Source organism: Anoplopoma fimbria, chromosome 15 (assembly GCF_027596085.1).
Source record: "Anoplopoma fimbria isolate UVic2021 breed Golden Eagle Sablefish chromosome 15, Afim_UVic_2022, whole genome shotgun sequence".
In the NCBI taxonomy this organism is placed as follows: domain Eukaryota; kingdom Metazoa; phylum Chordata; class Actinopteri; order Perciformes; family Anoplopomatidae; genus Anoplopoma; species Anoplopoma fimbria.
This window is the reverse complement of record NC_072463.1, coordinates 19,273,322-19,287,367: the sequence shown is the minus strand read 5'-3', so window position 1 is coordinate 19,287,367 and position 14,046 is coordinate 19,273,322. Positions and strand designations below refer to the sequence as shown.

General features: G+C 40.7%; 1 protein-coding gene across 1 annotated transcript in view; it reads right to left on the bottom strand.

Moving 5' to 3' along the window:
• Positions 1-265: 265 nt before the first annotated feature.
• LOC129103019 (ryanodine receptor 3-like) overlaps positions 266-14,046 on the bottom strand; it is a 79,487-nt gene continuing 65,706 nt past the window's right edge. The window contains 28 exon segments of the mRNA XM_054613264.1: positions 266-479; positions 1,540-1,591; positions 2,301-2,401; positions 3,021-3,085; positions 3,278-3,434; positions 3,534-3,668; positions 4,851-4,997; positions 5,149-5,209; positions 5,324-5,451; positions 5,547-5,589; positions 5,685-5,815; positions 6,207-6,404; positions 6,481-6,594; positions 6,720-6,891; positions 7,138-7,196; positions 7,375-8,687; positions 8,865-8,946; positions 10,201-10,305; positions 10,437-10,565; positions 10,654-10,742; positions 10,850-10,930; positions 11,554-11,571; positions 12,349-12,422; positions 12,961-13,037; positions 13,226-13,305; positions 13,394-13,493; positions 13,585-13,638; positions 13,724-13,775. Of these exon segments, the coding sequence (XP_054469239.1) occupies positions 384-479; positions 1,540-1,591; positions 2,301-2,401; positions 3,021-3,085; positions 3,278-3,434; positions 3,534-3,668; positions 4,851-4,997; positions 5,149-5,209; positions 5,324-5,451; positions 5,547-5,589; positions 5,685-5,815; positions 6,207-6,404; positions 6,481-6,594; positions 6,720-6,891; positions 7,138-7,196; positions 7,375-8,687; positions 8,865-8,946; positions 10,201-10,305; positions 10,437-10,565; positions 10,654-10,742; positions 10,850-10,930; positions 11,554-11,571; positions 12,349-12,422; positions 12,961-13,037; positions 13,226-13,305; positions 13,394-13,493; positions 13,585-13,638; positions 13,724-13,775 (3,913 nt within the window). The 3' untranslated portion in view covers positions 266-383.

The following is a 14,046-nucleotide window of genomic DNA, read 5'->3' as shown; positions in this document are numbered from 1 at the left end:
TGGGTTCTTGTGCATAATATGACTGACACATTGTCCCGTAACCCCACACAACCCAGTGTTTCTCAAAAAGACCCAAAAAAATTTGTGCAATGACTTGGAGTTATGTGGAGTAAAAGGCAACACGCTGTCAAAGACGAGTCCCAAAACCTAAAAAAACGAAATGTCTGGGCAAGTTACGTATCGGATCCTCAAAGACTGGCACTGACACGGGGTTGGAGACGTTTCTCTTTTTTTAGATTAAAAAAGTAGTTTGGTCTCTCCTCCAGCCAGCCTGAAGCATTGGAGGGAAGACTGTGTGGTGTTGTAGTCCAGCAGCTGTATGTAGGACTACATGTTCCAGCAGCCCACTTGATAAGGATAGAGGTAAAGAGGATGCATCGGCTCTATCCAAGCTGGTCTTCGTACTGTTTGCGGAAACAATCTCCTGCTGGGAAGAAATCCCAGCAGCGCTCCTGGTACATCTTCCACACATATGACTCCTGGAGGCAGACACACACAAACATGGAAAGTAAAGAGATCCTCAAAATGACTACCTAAGTAATAAACCATTTGGACATAAACCAATACGCATGTGCATTCAAAATTATGCTGAGACAAAAAAAATAAATGGGGGTAAATGTTTAAGTTGCAACTGCAATTGTAGTTGTCATTATGGCATCAATAATGTCAGCAGTTGTTAGAGCCAAATTTATGTCACAAATGTACTCAACTGTAGTCAAATAAAGTTAATTGTGTGAGCTTATAGAACAACAGAAAACTAATGTGTCTGTTGTCTGGTTATTATGCTCACTCTTTCAATGCTTGTGTTTGTACATTTTGGTAAAATAAATGGTTTCTGTATCATTTAAATTTTTTCTATTGTTTATAAAATGTGTGTCTTGTTGAATATCAATTTCAGACAGGCAGCAAGCAGGTAGCTACGTAGTTGTTTAGTGTAAATGACAGAAGTGGTGAACACAATTATTCGAAATCTTACAGTTCAACTTTTAGGATTATCATGTTATTGTTTTACTTTCAGGATTCAGGGCTTTGAAACATTTAAACTAGACTTGTCATTTTTACCATAAAGGAAAATATGCAGTTGCAAATATGACAAAAACATGCAGTTGGCACTTTTGCATTTCATAAATGTATTTGAATATCATCGATATATGACACGTTTTAAAGCAAATGAAATATCCTAATAAAGGTGAGCTAAATTGGTCAATGATTCTATGGGACACTGGACAAACAATGAATTACTGCTTTATTTATCTGAATAATTGAACGTAAAAAGAGATATGTTTGTGATAATGCTTATATATCTTATTCAATACTGAGTAAACACAAAATAATGGCGTGCAGTTAATTAAAAGAAAATAAATCACAACTCAAATCAACAATATGAAATAGAAAAATTGCAATAAGGAATTTCCCTTAAATCACAGTAAACCACATTATCTCTGACAGCGACAGGATAATCATTTTTTATAATTCCATGATTTTCGGTTGTCTACAGACTGCTCAGAGAAAGGTCATTAGTGTAGAGTCATACTGTACCTGGCCCGTGTGCTCTGTCTCGTCCTTGTTGATAAGGTACATCAGGAAGAACCTTTAGAGAAAGCCAGGACAATGAGACAAAACACAAAATGTCACACCAAAAAATTTACGACAAGCTCTCACATTCTCCTACCTAAATAAATGAGAGTAGAAAGAAGCCTTTGCTGAGGCACATCTGATTTCCCCAACACCTCATTACAGGAAATGTCACATTCTGTGTTACTAGAGACGATTTGTGTGAAACAGAGAAACATCACAGAATCACCTGTTGTTTTACCAAATTGTAAAGTGTAAAGTGTAAATGGCACCTGGACCCTGTATCTCTGCTGGCATCGCAGACTGCCAAATCATGATGAATACTGTATGAGAGCACGCTATCACAAACCTATTTTCCAATAAAGGCATTAAATAGTAATGAAGCAACATAATGAGGTCGCTCTGATATCCTCCGGGCGGCTTGACAGTGAGAGCAAATGGACTGAGACTTTCTATTGTCACGGGCATTACACTGAAACACTGGATAAGCAGGGAGTGCGGGGGAAACACAGAGACAGATGGAACGAATACCTGAAGGGATCTAGTGTTCTGGATCACTGCGGCTATTAGGGACTTTGGCCCTGATGCTGTGGTTACGTGCTAAAGCCATCAATCCCGTGGTTAAATTACAGAAAAGACGCAACACATGTTGGTGGCAGACCACTATCATCATCACATTTGCATTAGAAAAGGTTTTACAAAACACTTGAAAGCGGAATACTTACAGGTAGTTTGCCAAGTTGTGCTCTTGTAAGGTGTGAGTCTCAAAGCCGTGAGGCGTTGTGTCAAAGTAGTCATTACCGATCCCACAGATGAAACATTTAGTCTGAGGACAGAAAATGAGAAAATAATAAGAGCACCTGCTCTCATTTTGCTGGATTGTTAAAGGGGTACTCCTCTGTTTTTACACAGGAAGGTTTACTTTTCAGTTTACTTGTATAACAGTGGTATAAGTCTTATATATAAATATGAGCCTTTCTCCTTTGTTAATATCAAATAGATTAAGTACTTAAATTACCAGCATGGTAAACAAACCGTAAGCAAATAAATGTAACAACTATCAGCATGTAAATAGGCTACTGCACAAGAGCGGCCAGTGTTTCAAGCATTTTTTGGGCTACTTTTAAAGTAGGCCTATGGCTTACAATTAATTACAACAGAGATGCTCATTAAAATAGCATTCATAATTACACCATGTCTGGATCCAGGCTCAATTATATTATACTCTCAATTTCACTGTCCATTCTATGATCATTATCACTAATATGATTAAGTATTAATATGTTTGCCTTTACAGTTAATGTTCCAAAAAATGTATTAATACAATATGTCAAACAATTATCAAATACATTTTTGTAAATTTCCCAATCACACAGTAAACACTGCCCCCCCCCCCCTCAGTACTTAGGTTGGCAAATACGGGTGAGAATCAGATCTACTCTCACCTCCATGTCCTCTTTGACTTGTTCCTGCTGGTCTCTCAGCTCTCCAAAGGCATCAATGATCAAACCTGCAACCACAAAGGATTTGCTGTGAGCACATCATCTATACTGTAACTGTGAAACCACAGCTTACACCCCCTCACTTCCTAACGAAACAGTACAGAGTGTCATGTGGATCTACTACTGTGATGAGGAGTATTGCAGTAAAGTCTGTGAGGAATACCAGTGTCTTTGCATTTCTGGCTACAAAAGGAGTTTACCCTGGATGATGGCCAGGAGGATGACGATGACAAAGAAGAAGAAGGTGATGTCAAATAGGATGCGGTAGAGCTCGTAGGGGTCTCCAGCTGGGTCCTCGATCTCGTCCCCGATGCCCCCTCCTGCTCTCACCCCAACGTACATGTGGAACAGGTAACACTGTGAAAACACAGAGGGAGGGTGAGTACGCACCTCTTAGAGTCAGAGTGTCGGTATCTCTGCGTGTCTTTTATTAAAATACATGTGATTGATACTCACAGTCATCATGTCGTCACACTTCATGTCTGGTTCGTCCTCATCCCCGCTCTTGTTGTAGAACTTCCTGAAGAAGTTGAAGGCCACCACAGTGTAGAGATAGACCACCACTGCCAGCAGGCCCACTGTCAACACCAGCTTTAGTGAAGACGGAGATGGCAGTCAGTGAAATGTCACTTCCAGCTTCCTGTCTAACTTTGGTGAAGAAACGCACTAAACAAAGCTGCCAGCTTTCTATGTGGAACGCAGTGGGATTGATGGCGGCGACCGAAGAGCAGGTGGTGAGATGGGAAGAGTTCTAATGAGTGGAAGGGATGAGAGAGTTTGGCGTAGTAACCAATCACACACGCATCGGTTTTATATTTATATAAATAAATGTTTATGTCCGACGTAGAACTACACACAGCTCACACACTGATGACAACAGTGAACTGCATTTGGATCGTTAGTGCGATTGATCTGCACACAGATTCCTCGCGGCCTCGTCATTTAGGAGCATTTCCACCCTTTGAGATTGAGGTGACATTAAATTTTGATTGGTGCCTCTGGGCAGTTGACATGAGAACCCCCCTGCAAAAACAGCATTGGGAGTGAGCCATTTGAACTCAAATGTCAAAGCATATTGGGAGAATCTAAATTCACATTTACAGTACCCATCCTCCCTTCCTCCACTTGTATCTCTCCCTTTTGCCTTATTTCTCTCAATTCTCTCATGAAGGAGAGATGCAATTATTGGATGTAAAGATACACAAATTCACACAATGAAATATTTACTAAATGAAACATTTTCTGCTCAAGCCAGCAGCATTTAAACATTGATAATCCATTACAAAATGTTAAACAGAAGGTGAAACAAGTATGACACCTGCCATTACCAACCATGTACAGAAAGTGCAGCGAAACATATAGGTATATCTCCCAGGAGTTGGTAGACCAAATCAGAGTTAAAAGGTGAGTTGGATTACTCAGGTGACGAGATACAAAATCAAATTGGACGGCCATGTTGTTAATATTTTAGAATATAAAAGGTCTAGTACTCTGGTGGTCAAAAAGCAAAGAAGCTTTAAGTTTGTGGAAAAAAATACACAAAAAAGTGAGACAGATATATGGGTCTACACTATTTGACAGAGCCAACGACAGGCTTGCCAATAATATTACTCAAAATGCCATCAGTGGGGCAGGAACATGGAAACTGTGATAAAAGTGGCTTGTGGTTGCACATCAGGGAATGAACAGGAGATGGTTACAACCCAACAGAAAAACTAACTCTGCAGTGACCCCTGCTGCTTTAAGGAAGACCTGCATCCTCCTCATCCTTACCTGTTTGCCGTTATGTGTGACGGAGGAGAGGATGGTGCGAAGGGTCTTGAACCCCATGGCGATGTCCAGCAGATGAGCAGCGAAGAAGAAGTTGTTGTAATGGCCGAGGATGGACATGGTGGTGTACCATACTAGATACAGGAATGACTGGCAGAGAAACAAAATGAGAGGATGATCAGAATTCATCTGTTTGTTCATTATATTAATCAACTTATTTGAGGCACCCATCCATCGAATAATTCACTCTGCCATCCATAAAACCTCAAAACAGAAAAATGACTCATGTATTCAAACTTACATTGTCTGTGAACACCACCCCCAATTTCCACACATGGTACTTTGTGTCGATTGAGCTCAACCTGGCCAAAAATAAAAACGTTGATATGAGGGGCTAACATTTTATATTTATAACATTTTACTCTTTTCAAGCATCTGTAAGAGCCTGACTGCTCTTTATCTGTCTCATCTCTCACCATGACACCAGTGAAGCTTCCTTGGCGACAGTTTCCTCTGTAGGGTTGAAATCCAGAGCACTCTTATCCATCCCCAGCAGCTCTGCTATCCTCTCAGCTCCATACAGGTCTCCATACTTTTTGATTACCTACAAAAAGCAGCAATAATTCACAATCAAGTCTCACCAAATGGGTTTGTTGTGTGTTGTTTTTGAAACAGATGACACAAAAGAAATAAGCTTACTTTGCGTTTGACAAATTTATCCCAGTAGTTGTTGGGGAAGGAACTGGTAAAAAGAGCAAAAAAACAAACAAATCAGCATTGATCCTTTGTTTATAAAGATAATGACTCCGTAGAATAGCTGTACTGCAGTTCACTCACGGAGTATTGATGACCAGTCTGTCCCACTGTCCTTTAATGTCATCATCTGATGGCTGCTCGGTGATGTAAAGGCCGGCAAACTCTAACTTCCTTGCTATCTCCTTCTCACGTTTGAACACTACCAGGGGCACCTTGGACACAAAAGGAATTTGGCTGCGTCATTAGTGCAATAAAGGAAATAATATACAGTTACATACATTGTAGTGTTTAATATCAACGTGCTGCATATACAGTCTGTCTAAAAGCAACAGAAATTACATGACTGTGCTCATACTCTAAGTTCTTATACTGAAAAATAAAACTGAAAAGAGCAATGTTGAGATATTTTACAAAAGTTGTTTAAAAATCTATTATTGTTTATTGTTCCTATTTTAACTCAAGTGCAGAAATGATGAATTAATATAGGAAAAATAATATAATTTCTGGCTATTGGTATTATACCTTCAATAAGAAACAAAAATACTAAATCTGTGGTGAAAACAAAACATAAGTGTATTTTTTTGTCAGCTGATGTTAATGTACCTTCAGGTAGTAGTATCCCACTACACACAGGAATGATATGATAGTGTGAAGTATAGCCAGACAGCGAAGCGTTGGTGCCATGTAACCTGTGCTCTCCTGCAGGACAAAATACTCTAGTGCACCCTCATCCTCCTCCTCCTCCCCAGCTCTGCCTCGACCATTCCAGGGGTCTTCATCTTCCGAGTAATCACCGGTCACCTGAAAGACAATGAAACTTTTAAAAGATGTTTACCAAAGCATATTCAACCCTGATGCTGGATACAATGCTGTAGACATAATAATGACTTCATTTGAAACTTACTTTGTAGAAGAGCAGAATGAAGTTGATAGCAAAGGCGACAAAAAGCGCCAAGAAGCGGAGGTTGTAGAAGTTTCTGGCCAGGTAATTCTGTGAAAACAATGATTTCTGAATAAATTCTATATATGCAACACGCTGTTTTGCATTCTCTTAACATACTTTAGCTCATAGTTATGGTCTTATTTTTTAAGACAGCTGTGAGGGAAATATCTGACCAGCATTTTGGTTTGGTAGATCTCCAAGCCAGCGAAGAAGCCGGCCATGAAGACCTCCGGCAGTTCTTTCTTCTGGCCGACCCTCTTCTTCGGGGCTTTTTTTCCCACCGGAGGCTCTGGAGGGGGTTCGTCTTTAGACTTGTCATGGTCCTTCTTCTCACCATCTTCTGAACTGCAACAGAGATTTTTCAATTAAAGGCAGCCACATACAACCCACATCAAATCCCATCAGGACTAAAATATCTGACATGTTTTTTTAGGGGAACTTTAAAATGTATAAGTGTAAAAAATAAACTGGCGAAACAGCAATACATTACTATCTAACGTCATTAGAAAATGTTTAAAGATCCTATAATCACACAAAAGATGTATCGTTGATCCACTCAGGAAGAACAATGAGCAAATTAAGAACACTCACTCTCCTTTCTCTGAATCCGATTTGTGGTCTCCATTTACATCCCTCTTCTTTGCAGCCAACTATAACAAATACATAGTTTTGAACATCAATAACTTAAACAATGTGTTCCAATATCAAAAAATTGTCTGTCAAGTAAAATGTCATTCATAATGTTGCAACGTCTCAAGTTTCTATCAGTTAGGCAATGATTAGGAATAGAAGTACCCTTATTCAACTTGGTTTAACATAAGTACTGACCTGCAACTTCTTCTGCTTGACAGCGCTAGCGATGGATGGAGCGTCCCCCACCACCACCTCAGACACGTCCCCCAAACCGGGCTCTGCCCCGTGCTTTCCCTCCTTCTTGGGCTGTATGTTCAGCAACTCGGCCATCAGGTCCGCCTCTCCCGCATCTCCCTGTGACATCTGACCCATCTCTGCCAACGCCGACGCTTCACTCGCCTCCATCTTTTCCATCTCCAACACGTCTCCGTGGATCCCAAACTGGGTGGGGTCTGGCATGTTTCCCAAAATGTCCGTGACCTTCATGTTCTTGGCCCCTTCCACCAGGCCACCCCCAAACATAGTGGTCCACAAGATGTGGAAGAAACCCCAAACCAGGCTGTAGACAAAGTGGAAGAGGCCTGTGATGATCATCCAGAAGAAAGAGAAGAAGCCTCGCACCATCTCCTTGATGCTCATCTTCCTGAATTTTCTGTACTGCCGCCTCATGCTCTTGAGAGTGAGCAGCTGGCGGAAGTGGCCGAGGCTTTTTTTCAGGGAGATGCAGGCAACTGTAAAAGCAGAAGAAGACTCAAACATCACCATCTCCTCCTCTTCCTCTTCCTGGTTTTCCACCACGCTCTGGTTGTCTTCCTCATCTTCCTCTGGGCGCTCCACCGGGTCGGGCTCTGAAATTTGAGAAGCCAACTGCATCTCAAAGATCGTGTCCTCGCAGAAGTTGACAAACAGTTCCATCTTCTCACTCTCACCACCTTCGTTGACGACATCGAAGATAAACTGCCGCTTTGACTCCTTCACCTGAGGCTTTTCCCACTGGGTGCGACTCGACTCACTGATCTCGAAGTAGACTCTCTCGATGCGCTTGGCTCCGCCCATGATCTCAATGCGACCCAAGTAAGGCTCGAAGTAGCTGAGGACGCTCTCAGCCAGGTCGAGGAACGTTGAGAGGCGAGCGTCATGAGGCATATGCTCAGAGAGATTAGTCAGCAGCACAGCTACATTAAAGCCAATGTCCTTGGCGGGCTCATGAAATCTCTCCACAAACTGCTCGTAGTTGAACATGTCGTTCTCATCAGCCTCAGCACAGGAGAGAAGAAACTCAATCTCAGACTGTGAATACTGTTTCTGGTTCTCCATGGACTTTTGGAAATCTTTCTTGGAGATGACCCCTTTGCTCTCGGGGTCGTACTCCTTGAAGCTGTCCGAGGTGGTCAAGTCCTTCAGCTTGAGGAACATGTCGAAAAACTTAAGGATCATCTCCACGTTGCTGGAAGATTCCACCAAGGTGTCCACCATTTGTTTGCCAATTGTACCATTGACAACATTACCTGTGAAGTAATGGAGAAAGAGACCAAAGCAAAATTGGTCAGAACACACAATAAAAGTAATAAGCCTTAACAATCAGTGCAGACTAAGCTAAGCTGCTTGGGTAAATATTTCATTACAGTCCACGCATACAAAGCTGTTTGATGAAAGTCATAAAAGAGAGTCATCAAAAGGTAAACCTTCGAGAAGGGAGAGCATCATGACGATCATGTCCTTCTGAAGGTCAAGCAGCTCCTTCAATAATTCAATCTGGCTGGAGTCCTGTGAGGAGAAGAAAAAAAAAAAGGAGACCTTGTTACACACTATAGTATATCACACAGGCTACTGATGGCCTCCCTGTAAGAGTACGGCCATCCTGTCTAATATCCCTGAGAGATCAAGGCTGCCTCAGATTGTGGGGACCCACAATGGCCCTCCCCAGAAGGGCCTTCTAGGCAACAACCATCCATCAGCCCCAGGGTTAATGTTATTTAACTGTCGAAGAGCAGATGGCTAGGTCGGTCTGACTCATTTAGGGTCTCAATGGAGTCTGTATTCAGCATGCCATAAATCTCAGACGTACTTTGATGCGCTAAATTCAAACTCCTCCACCTGGGCTCCCCCTCATACCGGCTACTACTGTCTTTTCTGATGACCATGAGATAGGCTTAGGGGACTGAATTTCATCCCCTTTCTGGCTTATTGGGCATAGAGGACATATAGATGATGGGAGTCATACATCATATAGCTGAGTGGAATGACATATGTAATTGTACTGCAGTAACCGGAGGTTATCCATGAGTCTGGAGAGACCTCTAGTGGCTGAAGATATTGTAACAAAGCCTCTGGCTGACAAAGACACACACCATTGGTGGATGAAATATTCAGATTTTAACTTTAGTAGAAATACTGCCATTCAATTTATTTTTTTAATTAAACTTTTTTCACATGTATTAAAATGGTAAACAATAATCATGCAGAGTGGCCTTTTTATTAATGGTTTTATTTTATTGGATTATGATCCCTTATGTATTAATGTATAAGCAGCAATTTAATCTTGGAAACATCTGGGAGCCAAATGATTAATACACACATCATACAGTTAGAGCTCTTGAATGGCATATGGCTTAAACACCAAAGGTTACATTTCTTCTCATACATTAATGCAAACCCTGATTCAATTCTAGCAGGATTCCTCCGTTGTATGTCACACCTCCCTCTCTCCCCCTGTAATTGTTCTCATATCTTTACAATAAAACTGTCCAATAAAGAGGTTTTTTTTTAATTTTTTCATAAATTCAATCTAGCAGTTGACGTAGTGGAGCTATTATCACCACTTTATAAACTCATGGGTACTTTCATCTATAAAACTGCATCATATGTTTTGTATGTAAAATCTTACTCTGCAGCTATACTAGTAGCGGACAAATACATGGAGGGGATAAAAAAAAATACTAAAGTAAAAATACTCTAAAACTGTACTTCAGTACAAAACATATCAGCATCAACACTTTATTGCAGATATTAAACACAAACCTGTGATAACTTCATCTGCATGTTGGCAAAAACATGCAAGAAGCCCACCACTGCATCCCACAGCCGGCTGTGAGCCAGACTCTGCTGGTTCCCAATACATGGACCCTGGAGCACACGGCATACAGCACAGTAGGTACAGAGAGAGGAGAGATTATCACAGAGCGTCAAAGTCAGACTTTTAAGCTCTAGGTTTCAATAAGTGCTTGTTTGTGGTGCAGTGTGTTGTGATATGGTACCTGTATATACTCAGTTAAAGAGTTGAAGACCTGCTTGGCCACTGCCAGTGCTTTGGAGAAGTTCCTCTGACCTGCCTCATCTATAATATCCTTACCAGAGTAGTACCAGTAGAAGTCACTGATGGATTCCTAAAAGAAGGAAGAATACAATGATTTAGGACATTAAAGAACATGAATTAATATATGATTTTTTTTTAATAGATCCGTAATAAAATACCTGGAGTCTAAGTAGGTAGTCTACAGTACTAATGATGATGTTAACTGTAGTTGTGTTTCCTGTCTGAGTCCTCAGGAAGTTCTGAAAATCTAAACAAAATTGAGAAAATAAGATGAAACAATTGTAGTCGAGTACATTCACACCACCCAGCTTCTAAAACTGTGTTGACATGCACCTCTTCTAAGTGTCGACCTACCATTGTTGTGGCCCTCACAGAGAAGTTGCAGAAACCTAAATAGGTCCTTTGTGAACTCGTCATTCTGCAGTACCTTGGAACCTGAGGACAGGAAACAAGATTAACTGCCTCTTTCAGAGATTACAAGGTCAGAGACCCATCATTTTAATGTCAGTACAGGCATAAGGGCTTGCATAGGTTTTATTTTCTTAGAAATCTAACAGCATCAAATTATGTGCACTATATTTGAGGTTCAGACGACGTATAGTGCATCATTTGACAAATAAAAACAAGGTTTATAATAGGAATAAAACTGGGCTTTGTTGTTAAACACCAGCAAAGTTTTGTTGTTTCTTACAAACAAAGCTTTGGGAGATTTATTTATTATTACACGCTGGTTAGTATCATTAAAATAAATGTAAAAAACGAAAAGGTCCCACACAGATGACAAGCACTGACTTCTTACAAAAGAAGAAGTGGAGAGATTTGAATCAGTTTTGGACGCCTGACCATTGACTGAACAATCTATCCCAATGTCATAGAAGCATGCATGCGTTCCTTCAGTCCAAGCTACTAAGAAAGTGGCTTTATTGCATTCAGGAGAAGGGAGAAGGAGGAATGGAGGAAGAGAAGTGTTGGAGGGGAATGAGGAAAGGGAGTTGAACGGAGAGCAATCAAGATGTCAGCATTGCATAGAATGAGTAGAATCTAAACCATGTATTTACCCCGCTCACTCACGTTGACTGCGACCGATGAGATTAAAAAATGATCAGAAGAAAACAAACAAACAAAACAAAAGCAGACATAAGCAAAGGAGAAGACATTGATATTCAATCAGAAGAAGTAGGAACAGGAGAGAGTGATAGCGCTATAGATATATCTTAACATACTCACATTGATTGGAGACATTGACATGCGGTTACAATTAAACAAAGTCTTAAAGTACAGGTTGCCGCTAGGCAGGAGTTTGGACTACAGGTTAGACAGACTTAACAGTTACCATCACTTATGCCTGAGCTCATGAGGTGATATGAGATGTAATATGCATGAGAAAAACATATTTTTATACTGTATGCAACCCATCAGATCAAATAGACCTCTGATTAAATGTGGATTTTTATGTGGATGTACTTTGTGACTGAGTGATTTTGAGGGCCCAGACAGGACTAAGACATACAGTAGCACAGGTTTACCTGCATGATGATGACATACAACATGACACACGAGTGACACACGTGACATGGAGATGGGCTCGCACCAAACGGCAAACTAAGGAGCAGCTGTTTCGCCAAGCTAACGCTCCGTCATTCGTCTTGCAGCTGATAACACGCCTGACTAAAAGGACATTAACGGCATGAGCCAGAATGAGACACATCATGCCACAATACGATTTCCACGTGTGTCCTCAGTGACATCTCTTTAGCCTGCGCTGTGGTCTCGGCCACCTCTGTTACAGCGAGTGGCAGTTTACAAAGATCTCGGTCTCAGAGATGTCTACCACGTTTAGCATCCTCACTTACTTGATCCTTCTTCAGTTACCATCCCCAGACCTTCAGCTTTATTTTGCCTTTCAAATGCATTTAAGTCCAGGACACTATAAGAGATGAAATACAAAACCTCACCTATGACACATTTTATTTCTAAATTATGTATTTCTGCAGTGTGCATTTTAAAGGAATACTCCACGAAGTTATTGAATTCATAATAGAAAGTTCAAAATACAATTGTTTAAAAAAATGGTTGATATTATCTTGACTTTTAATGCCTAATAAAGGTCGAAACACTGGATCCTACACTTCCCATGATTCAACCAATAGAATATTCTCATTAGAGCCTTCCTGATTGGTAAACACTTTATTTAACAGCCCCATTCTGTAATTGAGGCCTTCTGTTATACAATATTGGTATCCAAGCTCAAGCTCAGAAAGTAACCCCGATGACATCATCAGGGTTACTTTCTCAGACTTGACAAAGCTCCAACGGAGCCACAGAAGACATTACACAACTCTTTTCACGGGTAAACTGAGCCTTTGTGTATAATTGATGGAGTTTTCCTTTTAATTGCAGCTGAGAAACACAACAAAAAGTAAATCAGGTGTTTAGTGTGTGATAATTGGTCGTGGCTTTATTACCTGCAAGACATCATCAGTCCAGACAAACTTTTGAAAAAACCAACATCTCTTTTTTCCTTCAGGTAGTCCAGCATTTTCTGCATCAAAATAAAAGCACAATAAATAGTTGGCTGATGCTAAAGATGCTACTACCATTCTGTTGCTAAGGCAACATCTTTGGTCCAAGTTTACTTCCTGTCAGCTATAGCATTAACAAACATTACAAAAAGAAATACAAAAGGAATCATTTAGAATATTAATGTTGTGCATGCTGATAGGCGTGTACCTGCTGCACCAGTATGTTTCCACCATTGAGGACAGAGATGCCTAATTTGAGAGTGAAAGTCACCATAGCACCAAGTCGACCTGATGACCACAAATCATATATCATTCAGTGGAGATACAAAAGGTGGAAGTTATAAGAAGACAGACAGGTAAATGTGTCTCATCCCACCTTTGCTGGCACTGATCATCTGAAGCACCATCTCTGCAGCTCCTCGATCATGCAGTCTAGCTTGCTGGTACAGCATCTTCTGCTTCTCCATTTCCTTTTCCTGTAGGAAGTAATACAGTAAGCACCACTTCTGAATACGATTCAAAAACAAAATTAAATACAGAACAGTGTTCCTGAGAAATAAATAGCACCTCAAATGTTTTGTCTTTTTCTTCTTCTTCTTCTTCTTCACCTTCATCGCAACTCTGAAAGAGAAAGCAGAATGTCAAACCTGCGGAATTTTGCTGAACGGCATGCATTTCAGTAAAAGTAATTTAGAGAATGAAGTACCTTTGCCATCATATCTGCATATGCAATATACAAGGGATCCTCTTCCAAAGAACTATCAAAAAAAGGAAGACAAATATCTGGTGGTTAAAGCTTGTGTAGCACACAATCAAATCTTGTCTAACTATAAAGCAAGGAATCTCTTTGTGTTGATATGTTCTTCTGAAATCTTGAGAACTGCTCAATTGGACACAAGACACATTCAATATTAATAAACTATGGGACAAGCAAACAGCGCTCTGTGTAGTAGAGGGGCGGGGCCTCCAGGGCTCTGCAGGGCTCTGCAGACTGAGAATGTGGTCCGCAGTGGGCAGGCCGCGGCTTAA